This window comes from Zonotrichia leucophrys, chromosome 3, assembly GCF_028769735.1.
Source record: "Zonotrichia leucophrys gambelii isolate GWCS_2022_RI chromosome 3, RI_Zleu_2.0, whole genome shotgun sequence".
NCBI classification, from domain to species: domain Eukaryota; kingdom Metazoa; phylum Chordata; class Aves; order Passeriformes; family Passerellidae; genus Zonotrichia; species Zonotrichia leucophrys.
Window position 1 is genome coordinate 102986915 of NC_088172.1, and position 14615 is coordinate 103001529.

The window sequence follows — 14615 nt, forward strand, 5'->3', positions numbered from 1 at the left end:
GACAGGTTAAAAATAAGGTATTTGTGAGTTACTGGACAGAGGTTTTAGTGTTTATTTCCTAGGGTTTATTAAATAAATGAAATCAGTAGATGCTTCAGTTTGAGTAGCTCCTAACTCAACATGTACAAAGTGTCCATCACTGCTGGGAGGTTTGCTGTAGAATTTTGTTTCACCAAAATTTCTCTTCCATTGAAATTATTCTATAAAACTTTTTAAAAAGTTCCCATTCTAGTTCAGAAGTGCTAATGGGGAGAATTTCTAATATTTGCTTGCATTTCTATGGTATGAATTAAATTTTCATTCCTGTATGTGTGAAGTGTTTGTGCCACCTTTCTCACTCTGCCAACCCAGTGAATAACTCAATTGCCTTGGTCTTGGTTGATTTTTTTTTTTTAATGTAAAATGATCAACCTAATCTCATAAATAGGGAGTGAGAGCATGTAGCCTGTGGCAAACTCCAGCTCAGGAGTACAAGCCCAGGGGCTTCTCGGCTCCAGTGGGAGTTGGCATAATAAAAGTGCCTGACCCAACGATTTCTGTTATGAGGTTTTGCAAAAATTTAATGCCAGTGGGTTCTTTCTCTTTAGGGTCTAGGATTTTAAGAGAAAATATATTGTAAGTGTAGTGTGTTGTAAGTATAGAATTAAAGAAACTTGTTTTTAAAAGAAACCAAGAACTCATCTCTTAAAAATAATATTAATCTCTATTCAAAATATAATTCCATATTCTGTTTTGGTAAAGAGAGATAAATCTCTGTTCAAAAAAGCAGGTGTACCTTTGTACTAAACTTTATATTTCTTTTGCAACTGCATAAAGTCAGTGACAAATTTGCATCTAGGAACACACATCAGCAGTCACTAAATGACAGAAAAAAATGCAATTTTCCTGTGTTAGACTTCCTGCTGCTGGTCTCTCTCTCTCTCTTCTGTAAATTAACCTGGTGAATTTACACCATGTATGGTCCTAACTGTATGATAAAGCAGAACAAGCAGCATTGATGGACTCTGAAAGAAATTTAAATCCACTCATCTCATTTAAATGGTGATGCTATTAAGAGGGGCAAGTAGTCACCAGATAAGAGCTTAAAATCTGCATTTTAAATAAATGAGGTTTGGGAGAGCACCTCTTGCAATCATCTTGTAGCATTTTTCCCCATGGATTTTATGGGCAGACATGTTGCAGACTCAAGTTTGGGTTTAAAAGCTGGGAATTTTAATTGTATGTGCACCTCAGTCCTGATTTTAAATGTTTCTTAGACCAAGTCAGTTACATTCTAGAACTCTGACTTGATTATCAGAGATAGAAAAATACCAAATTGTTTCAGAAGATACAGAAATCATGCATTGATCTTTTGGGAAAAAGTTGCATGAAAGCAATTCTGACTTCAAGCTGTTTTTCATTGTGAGGTGAATCATCACAATTCCTGCTTTTTAGCCCGCTGGGACAGACTTGCTGAAGTGCAGGTGAATTGAGAAAAAATCAGATCTTCTCTGTTCTCCTTCAGGGCAGAAATGCCCTGTGCCCCTTCCCCTCTCTGTGCTGGTAACCACCATGGGCCTCAGTCTGCCTTCACCCTTTTGTAGCCCAGTGAACCTGGCAGCACTCTGGCCATTAGCAACCAATCTGCCTCTTATTAGCAGGTATCTACTTAATTATTTACAGACATGATGTCACCTAGGAATGGAAACACAGAGAAAATCACTGTACTTCATCCTTCCAGCTATAAATCTCCTGCTCTGTCCTTCAAGATAAAGGGAATACCATGAGAATCCAGAGGGCCAGGCTCATAACTGCCCAGCTCAGTGCCATGAAATATCATCATGGGTCCAGGCTGTAAGAATTGTGTGTGTTTAGCAGATATTTAGCACTTCAGACACCAAGCACTGTGAGGGAGTTGTGCACAGAAAGGGCAGGGAATGGCTGAAACTGTGGCTGGCTGCTTGTGCTCACAAATAATTATTTGTGCCTGTGATGGTTCACTTGACCAAGATGGGCACGTTTATGTGGGCATGAAATTAAAGGGGAAGACTTTAGAAATCTGGCTCATAGTTTGTAACAAAAATCTATTAATGACAGACCATGCTGAGACCTGCAGAGCCTGGTGCAGACAGGGCTACTATGTAAAGAAGAGAAACCTGAACAAAACCAAGAGTTAAAATAAGTGAGTGGGAAGGAGTGTACACTGTGCCACAGCTAAACCCAGCTGTTCTGGGCTTTTCCCTGCTACACTTTCATAATCCACAACATCTTTTCTTATTCCAGTGTCCTGTTTGTCTTGGTTGCTCTGCTCTGTTTGGTTCTTTTTTTGGTTTTTTGCCAAAAAAAGCATGCAGATAAAAAATATTTATGGTATTGAAACACATACTAAAACTGCCTTAATTTTTGCCAGTATTCTCTAACACTCATCTGCTTTTCCCCTTTCCCACACCCTTAAAAAATCCACAACAACTATAAACTCTAAATGAGCTACCTCTACCATGTTCTGAGCAAATTTGGAAGGGCATGCAGTATTACATTATCAAAAAGTGACAACTAGCTATAAAGAACTATATATCTTTTTAATGATGAAAGGGTTATAATGAGAATTGATGAAATGAAATTAATGGTAATTTAAAATAACATAGTCATTCTGATAATGGTTGTGGCAAGGTTGTAACAGTGCCTTGCTGGTTTTGTACAAGCTGAAGGGGATTGATTTTTGTTGGTGGCCAAGAGGCTTTGCCTTGAGAGGCTGCCATGTTTGTGGACAAAATCTGATGTGAAAATTATGGAAGTGATAAATGGCCCAGCTAGAAAGAAGCTGACCTGGTACACTCATGGCCAACTTTTGAGGAGAGCTGCTGTCAGGATCACCCTGCATGTCAGTGCCTTTAGGAAGCAGTTGCTTCTTTATTTCCAGGTCTTTCCATCTTCAGTCAGTGCAGGATAACTTAAAGTTCCTTCTCACTTCTAGGGGGTTTTCAGTATAAATTGAAAACTGCTCTGCTGATATGGCTACTGAAGGTGTTTTATGCAAATCCATTGGTCTAAAATTATGGAGCATTATGGAGCTGCTTTAAAAATAAAAAAGTACATAGTTACTGTGATAGGATAATTGGGGAGGGGGGGTTAAATTTGGCCAGCAAATATTTGTGGCTGCTTTCTGGGTGGCCTGGTGTTGGTATAGTTTGAAAGATCACCAAGGCTGGGCTGTCACATGGGAGTCTCTGTCACATAAGCTGGCATGCCCAGCCCAAACCAGAGAGCTGCCACAGGTGCTGTGGGTGTATTTTCTTTCCTAACAGTTGAAATCTTATTTTAATGTAGGCATAGCCTTAATTTTAAAGGTATTTGATCTTCCTGTCTATGTCAGAAACCTGTAGTCAAGCAGAACACAAAGCACAGCACTGAGTCTGGAAGAATGCACCTCGTAGGCTCCTCTCTCCTTCCCAGCCCACAAAGGAGGCAGCAGGCTCACAGAACTTGGTTTTTAGGGTAATTTGAGTGAGTTCTCTGGCTGTGGGCTCAGTTAGGGCAGACCAGAGCATCAGGAATCCACCAGAGAACAGATGCAGGAGAAAATCAAATCAGTCAGCCTGACCAAGCTGATGCCCTGTCCCAGATTTTGTAGCCATCCATGCCTCTGGTCTTTGATCTTGTATCCCAGTTTGGCTGGGCTGTCAGGTGAGAAACATCATCAATAATCTTAAAAGCCACCCCCCTGCAGGAAGTGAGGGCTGCAGCCCGGCTTACACGCTCCAGATAAGCTCAGATCCTGCAGCAGAAACAGTAAAACCAAGAGACCAGCAATCCCAGGATTTGAGGCTGCCTGCAGCACAAACAGGAATCAGAAGTTTAACAGAATGTGCTACAAAGTAATGTGTTACATTTTCTTGAGGCTTTTTTGTTTGTTTGTTTTTGCCTTTACCAGGACTGACATAATTAAATAGCAAGTGAGTGCCAGGAAAGTTTGTTTTAGACTTTTTTAGGATAAACTGTTTTGTAGCTAAAGAGGAAACTGAACTAACGTTCAAATAAGATGTTTTTCTTTATCATATAATAAGATTTAGTTGCAGTGATATCTATGCCTTCAGATGATTTTCAGTTTTTGCCCCCAAAGTCCATGGATGGAATGCTGATTGTGGCACTATTGCAGTATACACAATTTGGGCCAAATGTTTTTCTCTTACATTGATTTAACCCCATGTATTTGCTTCAGAGTAACTGAGAGACCACAGTTTGGTTCTGTGGCTTTTTAAAATGCTTTCTAAATTCAAGATGGGTTCACTGGATTGGGGAGGGCTGGTTTGCTTTGTTTCAGCCTACTTTGAATAGTTGATGTAGGAAGTTAGTGCCAGTGGCATTCCAAAGGGCTGGGTTACAGGTGGGTGAGTCCCTAGGAACCCCATGTCCAGTCCAGCTGGGGAAGCTGCTGCCCCTTCCTCTGGCCTTGAAGGTGCACAGAAGAGTTGATTTGGAGGAGTCTCAGCTGCTGGAAAACCCAAATGGGGAAGGGAGGGAGTGTTCCTGCTGAAGTGAGGGGAGGAAGGGGTCCCATAAGCAACGTGAGGCTGCATGAAAGGCATATTGCAGTTTATGATGTCTGGATGCCCACCTGGAGAGCAGAGAGCTCAGGAACAAAATGAAATGACTGAAATCCTGCTCGACTCTGAAATAAGATAAGAGTATAGTAGTGGAAGGATTTAAATGGGGAGGGCAGCTGTTATAGCCCCCAGTTGTACATATTTTATCCTGAGGCACCATTTGGTTTAATAAAATTTAGATCTAAGGCTGTCCTTAACCTATCAGTTTCTTAAGACTTAATTATAAAGGTTATACTTTCAAAGGACAAAAGCATTATTCATTTGTCTGTTCATGTCTTCCAGGTTTATCTTGCAGATTATGGACTTTGCTACAGATATTGTCCCAATGGGAACCACAAACAGTATCAGGAAAATCCTAGGAAGGGCCATAATGGGACAATAGAGTTTACCAGCATAGATGCCCACAAGGGAGTAGGTAGGTTTCTTTTTTTTATTTCAGATGAGTGATTACAGAATGAGTAATCAGGCTGTGAGTGCTGCTGCACGCAGGAGAAGCAGCGTTGGGGATTGCTCAGCCCCTGGTGTGGTGACCTCCTCGTGTGCCTGGGAATGCTTCCCCAGGGCTGGGGAAGGGCAGCAGGAGCAGCTCTGCACACACAGCCCAGGACAGCCCTGAGAAGAGCTCAGCATCAAACTTGACTGGTTTGTGTTGGGAGAACTGGTTTGTGCTTGCTGTGCCCTGCAGAGGCAGCACTTGCTAATGCTGCATTGTCAAGGAAAAGGGTTTGGAGCCTGCACTGTCCTTTAGGGAGGGCTGTGGCTGAGTGTCACCATCTGTGTTCTGGGAGGGTATTTCAAGATGACATTCCTTCTGCAAGGAGAAAAACTTTTTCTGAAGCCATAAAGTGTTAACTTTTTGAAATCTTTTTCCAGTAGCCTTTCATATATCTTACTTATTTAAACTCACTTTGATGGTATTGGAAACACATTTGCAGGTAAATTACATACATAGTCCTTTTATTGGATATTGATTGTACTGCCTTGCATTCCAAGGCAGACTTAATTCAACAATTCCCTAATTAGTTAAAGTCATAACCTATGTCTTGTATTCATTTACCATTAATTAAACCTTAGCTGTTTATTACGCTGCAGTCCAAATCCAATAGCAGACCCATAGAGCCATGGAAAAGGGACTGGGAGGTCAATATTGAAAATATATGGTGTAAAGTCCCACTGATGGCTGCATTGTTCACAATCAATATGGTCAATGCAACACAACTTTCTTAGTTGCTATGTCAGCAAGACAAAAAGTCAATTCTAATGTTATGCTAGTGAAAAAAATGGTGATTATTGAAAAACTTTGACTCTTGCTACAAAAGAGTGCTTTTGTTAACTTTTCTTTCCCCTTTCCCCTCCTTCACCCCCAAGATCAGCTCAAGCAGGAGGGATGGTTTGCTGCTGCCAGCTTGGTGAGCATCAGTGTCACCAGTGATAACTGCAGGAATTTGTGCTTGTTAATAGCTGCTGAACTGTTACCTTAAACTAATACTTTCTAACGAGTTTTAGTTGGCACAAACAACTGTATATTATTGCTTTTTCTATTAAAAGGACCATTGACCATGTAATGTAGAGGGTCTTGATAATTTGCTGGAGCTGTTAAAACCTGCAGTCGTTTAACTCTGGTCATTAGGAAAAATGAAATAAGACTGGCAAGTATTTCCTGCTAAGACAACTGCACCATTTCACCTGCTAGAAAATATTTTGTGAGGAGAGCATCTGTTTTGGACTCTTGTGGCCCTCCCAAGCATGCAGGCTGCTTTCTGGAGAGCTGACTCTGCCTGCTTTGCCTGGTAGAGTGAGTGGTGTGGCTGTACATTGGTGATTGATGTGGATGCTCTTTGAAGGGTAGGTGGAAGCTGGATTATTTGGCAGTTGGACAGTTACAGCAGCCAGTTTGGTAGTGTTTGTGGATGGGTATGTGGTTACAGGACAGAGAATTCCTTCTATTTGAAAGTGCAGGGAAATGTTACAGACCCGTGTGACAAAAGGTGTGCAGAGGAAGCCTGAGGTAAGTTTTGCAATCTGTGTCTTGGATAATCTCCTCAAAGAGCTAAAGTTGTGATGGAATTTGTTAAAACCAGAGGACTCCACAAAACAAAATGTTCAGAAAGATAGTTTGAGGGAGCTTACCCCCCTCTTACACTTGAAAAGTGTTTCCTTGATAGCTGCAAACAGAAAATCCACAGATTTTTTTTTTGTGCTCCTGCCAGAAGAGACTGCAGAACATGGCATGGGATCTGTTATGTTACAGAGCATCCAAACTCTTCACATGGAATGCCAGCTCTGACCTTGGGTGGTGTCCTGCTTTTGTGTGGGACAGAGTTCATTCCATGGCAGCAGCTGGAGCAGGGCTGTGGTTGGGTTCAGGGTGACAGTGGCACTGACAGCACAGGGGTGCTGGAGGTGGTGCTGGGCAGGGCTTCCCTTCAGGCAGGGACTGGTGAGTTCCCCGTGCCCTGGCACTGAGGAGCTGCCCAGGGAGCTGAGCTGGCCAGAGGGATGTTCCATACTGGGATAACGGGCAGGGATAAACTGGGGGGTGGCCAGGAGAGGCCACTCACTGCTCAGGTGCTGCTGAACAATTCTGTTGTGCATCACTTCTCTGTCAGGGGGTTTGTTCCTTTCTTTACCTTCATTTTCATTATTATTATTTTTAAAATTTTAGTTCAAGTATTAAGCTGTTGTTATCTCAACCCATGGATTTTAACTTTTTTTCCCTGATTCTCCTTCCTGTCCCTCCAGGGAGGGGGAGGGTGTGAATGTGTGGTACTTTAATTGGTGGCTGGGGTTAAACCACAACAAACAGCCTGAATCCAGGAAGATCAAACTGCCAGAGTTTCCCCAGTTGCAGCAGAGCTCTCCATCCCAGGAAAATCTGCATCTGCAGAGACTTCTGTTGGAGATTGCAGGGGCTCAGCTGGCACAACACAGCAATGGGTTCCCTGCTCTCCTGGTGTGAGGCTGAGGCACAGAGATGGCTTAGGATGCTGAAAGACTTCCAGCAGCTGGGGCAAAGGGTTTCTTTGCTCTGCAATCTCCTGGATTCCCTGCTCATGGTGCAGTCTCAGCACAGTCTCCTGTACAAAGTGAGGTGGGGTGTTCTGAAAAGTCTTTAAGGACTGTGGGCAAATGGAAGGTGCAGAGACAGCCTTCATTCTGGTGTCACCCAGCTTTTCAGAGTGGAGGGCTTTGTTATTTCAACATTTCAGGAACATAATTCTCATTTTTAAATGTTATTTTATAGAAATGAGATCCTTTCCAGAGGGCATTTCCTGCATGTGTGTAGCAACATGAGTATCTCAGCCCCCCTGAGCAGCATTAGTGGCTGTGCTGAGCCAGACAAATGAGAACATTTTGACTTGTTCATGAAGCAGCTACTGAATACATGCAGTGATTTGAGGGACACGCTGAAGCTTTAACAAAATTAGGAATCTGAAGTTTTGATTCAATAGTTCCTCTTGGCAATGCTTGGAGCTGATGCCCTCCTTGTACAGAGCCAGCCAAATGCATTCCCTTCCCAGTAATTTAGGTCAGTGCTGGAGTTTCTGTGGTTGAATGCAGATTTAATGGGAGGTTATTGCCCAGGATCTCCATGGAGCTCACCAGGAGCAGAGTGTGCAGTGCACTGAGATCCAGGAAGGTTCCTACCAGTGGCCACTGCAGGGAAGCACTTTGGGGTGCTGGCATTGGTCTGTGTTCTCCTAACAGCTCTGGAAAGGCCAGCTGGGATGGATGTGCTGCTCCTGTGGAGCTGCATCCTTGAGCTGTGTGTGGAGTTCTGGAACCAAGTAAGGCCCAGCCTGGCTTCTGCACAGGATCCCACCTGCAGGATCCCATCCCAACCAGGGTGTGGGTAATTGAAATTAAAACCCTTTTTATTCTGATGCAGATTTCTCATGGCACAACTGCATCGTTGGTTTTAGTGTCTCATTGGAGTGTACTCACTGTATTCATTTTTAAAGACCAGCCTGTATAAACAGTATTGCATTTTGGTTTGTTGATTGATAATTAAGGAGAATTATATCTGTACTCAGTGTACATTTAAAAAGTTGTTACATAGTTAGTGTTAAAAAGTAATATTTGGATCAATGGCTCCTATGGATTTTTGTAGATTTTCTCCTCACTGAGGCATGCAGTCAATACCTAATTTCTCTGGAGATTTACTGCACTTAACATATTGAGGTTCTTTTAAATACTCCAGTCCTGTGCATTGAGTGTGTAAGCCCAGTTTTAATTTGCTATCATTGATGAACATAAGAGTATGAAGTATCTATGCTGAATTCCCTCCAGCATATATTTGTGTTTGCCATCGATTCCAAGCTGAGTCTTCTCCCTTCTCCCAGCATTTCCCAGGAACTCTGAGTGGGGTTGCCATCTCTTGCATCAGTAGAGACCCCACTGCAGTGTGTGCAGGACTGATCTCCACATCTGCTTTTACTGCTGCTTCCCACAGGAGTGGGGACTTTGGGCTGCTCTGTGCCCCTCACAGGGGTTATGAGCTCCGTGAGCTCCATCAGACACCGGCTTTGTCAAGGGCAGTGCCAGCCCTGGGCTGCTGGCAGGGAAAGCCCTGCAGCCCCTGTGCTGGATTTCCCCACTGCTCAGGCAGAGCTGTTCAGTGGTATTAAAACCACAGCTCAGTGCTTGGCCATTTTTCCTGTTCTGCTGACTAAAATATGTGCAGGGTTCATTTTGTGAGGAAGGATGTGCAGGAATATAAACACCTATGCCTGGAAACACATTCTTTGGGAGCCTGCTTCCAGAGAACAGAGCCCTGAGTGCCTCTGGATCAAGAGGTTGATTTGGCATCTGTCCATGCATAGTTAGGATTCAGAGGGAGCCTGCAGGAGTTTTTTCTTTTTTTTTGTCGGTCAAATGAATTATTGATCTGCTGCAGTTTGATATGTGCTTCCCAAAGACTGTGTACAGGACAAACTGTAAATCCTAAATAATAAAAGGAAAATACAACCAGTCTGGCAAAAAATGGGTGGAACTTTGCAGTGGGAAATAAATAAAAAGATGGTTTAGTTCCTGAGAGTTGGGATTAGAAATGTGTGCCCAGCAGAGGAAGGAGCAGGAGATGGTTTTAAGTTAAAGAAGAGTCACTAGCAAGGAAAAGATTGGATGGGCTTCTACAGCCACCTCTGGAAGCTGCCAGGAATGTTCAGAAGCAGCAAAAATAAGAAGAGAAGCATTTACAACTCTGTCACATCTGAGGACCGTGCCTGGGGAAGGGCTGCTGTTCTCTACACCAGGAATTCAGACAGGTAGTGAATCTCAGCTGCTTGCCCACCCCCACTTGTCAGGCCCTTACCTTTGTGATTCTTTTTTCTGCCACACAGATGTGAAAGAAGAGTTAAACTTCTGCCACATGTCCTTACTGCAAGCCTGGAACCTTTTGCTCCCGACCAGGTACCGGCATCTGCTGCCACCACCGTTGTACCTGCCACCGGATCTCATGGTGACATTGCCTTGCACCTCCCAGCCTTCCCACTCCATGAGCTTCTCCCATCAGAGCAGAACCCCAACCCTCTTTCTTTCAGCACATCCCATTCCACCAGTCCTGATTCCCTCCTGGCAGCTCTGCTGTGTGTTCCATGTCCATTCATCCCATCAAGTGTGTGTCTGTAGGGTCCCAGTTTGGGACAGAGTGTCCCAGGCTGGCACAGGAGCTGTCCCTCTCTGCCATGGCACAGGCTGGCTTCTCTGGAAGCTGTGCTGGTGCCATGGGTTTTTCTTCCCAGCAATCCACGGTGGTGGTAATTGTCAGGGAGTCCTTGAGCACTGTGCCAATTTGAGGAGAGCAGAGGTGGTTCCTGGCTGGCTTTTGCCCTGTCTGAGGCTGGATAACTCTGTGGAATGGCCTCCAAGCACTAAAATGTATCATTAATTTAATGTATTTCTCTAAGCTCTTCTGTGGAGCCACCACTATTCCATTGGTCATCATTCTGCTGCAGGAGCTCCTCAGACTGGCCAGGACCTGGGGAAGCAATAGTTCCTTATCTGCTTTTGGGGTTTTCTGTGTCTTCTCATTTCTCCTACTCCTAATAGTGGCACACTGATTTCTGTCAGGTCTTGTATTTGTTTAGCTTTTAATCATCTCAGCCTTGGGTTAAGTTCTATCACTTTGTGATTATACATTTTTATCATAATTGCTTTTTACCATGATTAACCCTCCTTTCCTTTGAGGGCTTTTGCATTGCTGGCGTGAGTTACCATAAATTGGTGCCCTGTAATGCCAGTGAGAATTGAAGGTGCCACTGCCCATCCTTGCAATATGAGCAACCAAAATGATCAAAATTATTTTCATGTTTATGAAAAGCTTCTAATCCAAGCAATCACTAATAGTGAAATGATCACATAACAGTGCTAATTAAAAATAAGAGAATATTTTAAATGTCACTTGTTAAATCTTTACAAAAGGCTGGAGAAAATCAGCTAAACAGAGGCCATAGAGAAACCTCCCATTTTTACTTCTATTTCAGAGGAGTTCCTGGGAGCAGTGGAGTTTTGGGAGCACATTGTGGCTGTTGTGATATCCCTGATCTATTTGGAAATAATAATCTGAATATAAATTAGAGTGGAGATAGCTGCCAAATTCAGTGTACAGAGATACCTCATCTATTTTCTTCTAAGGTGAATTGCTTCAGTTATTCTGAGTTACTGGAGCCTGTGCCTGTGTGTTGAGTATGTTTGTGGTATGTTTAAAACTCTGATTTCATTGATGTGGTTGTGAGTTCATCAACTTCAGTGGAGTTGTTCCTGATTTATCTTGACAGGACTGAGAGCAGAATCAGGCCTTAAATCTCCAAATTAAAAAATTAAACTTTAAAGACATTGTGAAATAAAATACCACCAATATGTTCCCATTAAATACTATTTCACATGAGACTAAAATAATAGTAAAAAGATCCTGTGAGTAGAAAAGCAGAAATCAAACATCTATTAAAAAAAGAAGAAAAAAAAGCAAGTTATTTTAGCAGAGAAGTAAGAATTTGATTTAAATAAGTACTGGTTGGAGTGTACTCTCTTGTAACTGTGACAAGTTATCAAGCAGAATTGTTTTATTTTCACCTGGCTGTCATATTTAAAGTGAAGGCAGATTGATTTCTCTCCGTTGATGTTTATCAAGAATTCCTGTAATCTTCATTGTGTGAGCAGATTTATTTTTGCAAGTAAACATATCATTGAAATTTATCTCTTAGTGCTGGATTTGACATGAAAATCTAATAATTCCATTGTCCATAGATAATAGTAACTCGTTAAAGATTAATCAATTACTTTTTAACAAGAATCTAAACGATTTAAAAGCTTGAGGGATTTCGCTTATATGGAGCAGAGGGAAATAAGCAAGTACAGGCAAAGAATCAAATGCTGACATTTCCAAGTGGTTCTACAGAACCTCCAGGTAAATGTGTGAATTTAGCAGCCCTTGTGGTGGCCTGGGAGGTGGAGGGATGGGGACTGACTTGCTGGCTCCTGTGGGACATTTCCTGCTGCTGCTGGGCAGAGCTGCTTCGGCTCCACGGCCCTTTCTGTGTCCCTGTGCTTGCTGTGGCTCTGGGCAGGTGTCAGCTGAGGCTTCTGCTTTGTCCCAGGAGCTGCAGGTGAGAGGGAACATCATTAGTCACAGGCAAACTGTGAAGAAACTTGAATCTCTGGGATTGTTTTGTCACAAAATTGTGGAGAGCCTGGTTCAAGCATGGCTTAAAGAAAGAGGCCATGAAAGGATTCAGCTAAAGGAAAAAAGCAGCCTTTCCCAGGCTTGATCCTGTAAATAATTAAGGTTCTCAGCCACCTTTCATATAAACAGCAAGATTCTCAGACCGTTCTGTCCTTGGCTGCTACTGGGAACAGATGCCCAGTCTGGGAATAGATATGAAGGTTTTGGGAACCTTTCATATCATGGTGGGAACACTGATCTTGGTTTCAATAAACTAACTTCAGGTATTGTAAACAAAAGGAGGAGCTGAAGTTTTCTCTACAGCCTATCAGGAGCTCAGATTTTGCAATATGCATGAAGTGAATTAACACTGTTATAAAAAGTGCCTGATTGATGAATAAAGTGGAGTCAGATGCTGATCAAGAAAGGTGGGTCTCTGCCTCCATCTTCAATAGAAAATGACTTTTCTTATGGTAACTTCTGAAATCTGATTGGTTTGCTGTTATTTATAGATGCACATCAATGAATCCCCCCCATGGAAAAAAGCTGTTCATTGGAATTCTGACAATTTTCCTCAAAAGGCCACTTTCTGTAGCCTCTCTCACCCAAACAGGTGCCAGAAAGGCATTGTGAAAATTAGAGGATCTGCAGTCAAAAATGCTGGTTTATATGGATCGAATCTGGAATTGCCATAATGGAAAAAGAGTTGTGAACACGTGTGTGTGAATGGAATTGTTCCACAGTTACTGGGAGATTTATGGCCAGAGAAATCACTACAGAGCAGCAAGTGGTAGAGATTGTGTTTTGATTTTAATATGGGAGCCAAGTCTTGCATTAGGACGTTGCTGAATCCAGGGCAGGAAATAAACGACGCCCGAGGGACAGAGCAGCGGTGTCGGATCCAGGGCCTTTCATAATCCCCAGCCTAAGAGCAGTTAAGATAGGGAATGTATAAAAACTAATCTGCTGCTTTTACAGTAATGTGTGTACAGCAGCGAGGGACAGTTATGATGTGTTGGCACCGTGGCTTTTAGCAGATGACTTCTTAAATTAAAAGATAAGTTCGCCGAGTGACTTTCTGGAATTTATTTAATGAAGGCTCATAAAATATGATATCTGTTTACAGCTGGATTAACAGCACAGTGCTCAGCTACTGGTCTTTACGCTGGAGAAAAAGTGCCAAACAAGTCTGAACTCCTTTCCTTCTTGGAAAGCACAAATTCATTTTGGAAAAGCATAAATTTAACTTCTACATCTGTCTGTCTTTAATCACAACAAGCAGTTTCTGGTTTTGTAGATTCCATGTGGTTTTGACGTGCAAACTGTAGGCTGCAAGTCAAAGAAATCCTGCATTGCTCCTGCTTGTTCAGTTTCAGCAAGTTTGGTTTCCTCTGGGTAGCAGCAAGCACTAGCAGTTCTGTTGATATTGCACTTTTCCCCTCCCTCTTTCTCTAGAAAGATTAAACTTCAGTTTATCTATGTAGATGATGCTCAGAGACAGGGTTAATTTTTGTTTTAATCTTGTCTCCTGTATTTGTGTCGGCCTGGGGTGTGCAGAGAGTAAGTTGTTCCTGAAATAAGTTCCTTTTTGGAAGGAAGTAAGTGGGAAGTTCAGCCAGGACCTTGCTGAGCAGCGAGTGCACTTTGGGCTGTGCAGAGCTCGGCAGGCGCCGCTGGAGCCGGGAGCAGCCTCTGCTGAGGGAGTGCACACTAGATGGCACTTTTGTCCCAGCATCCGAGTTCAAACGGCTCCACGGGAGAACAGGAAAGGCCATCAGTGTTTAGTCTGCTCTCACAGAGTCCCTGCATGACCAATGTGGACCCCATGGACTTCCTGGAACATGTGTTAGCAATTTAGCAGCAGACATTTATTTCTTTGTTTTACTGCTCGGCTCTTTGAGAAAGTGTTGGTACTCAGTTATGGGCTGTCTGGATCATGTCAGAGGCCATGGGGATCAAGTCCATGTGACAGGCCAGACTGAGGAAGGATGGAGTTGGAGGAGGTGAGGAAGCTGACCCTCACTTGAGCAGGAACAAGTCACTGCCTGTCTGTGGCCTGTGGCCAAATGCCGGGGCGGTTCAGGTCTAATACAGCTGAACAAACAAAACACTTTGCCCGTTTGGCTTCTTCATATTTCATCAGCACCAGTTCAATCAAAGTCTTTTCTATTTCCTAAGAAGAGGTTCCTATTCTTAATTGTATTTCTTTTTTTTCTCTTTCCCCCTCCCCCTTTCCCACATTTTAGCCCCATCCAGGCGAGGTGACCTTGAAATCCTTGGCTACTGCATGCTGCACTGGCTGTGTGGGAAGCTGCCCTGGGAGCAGAACCTCAAGGACCCTGTAGCTGTCCAGAGTGCGAAAACAAAGT

General features: G+C 43.1%; 1 protein-coding gene across 12 annotated transcripts in view; it reads left to right on the forward strand.

The window, feature by feature from the left end:
• The window catches only part of VRK2 (VRK serine/threonine kinase 2), a 39466-nt gene that overhangs the window by 16131 nt on the left and 8720 nt on the right, over positions 1–14615 (forward strand). For all 12 annotated transcript variants that reach the window (XM_064709739.1, XM_064709738.1, XM_064709741.1 and 9 more), the window contains 2 exons: positions 4866–4998; positions 14493–14613. In XM_064709739.1, the coding sequence (XP_064565809.1) occupies positions 4866–4998; positions 14493–14613 (254 nt within the window). The remainder of the gene's footprint in view (positions 1–4865; positions 4999–14492; positions 14614–14615) is intronic.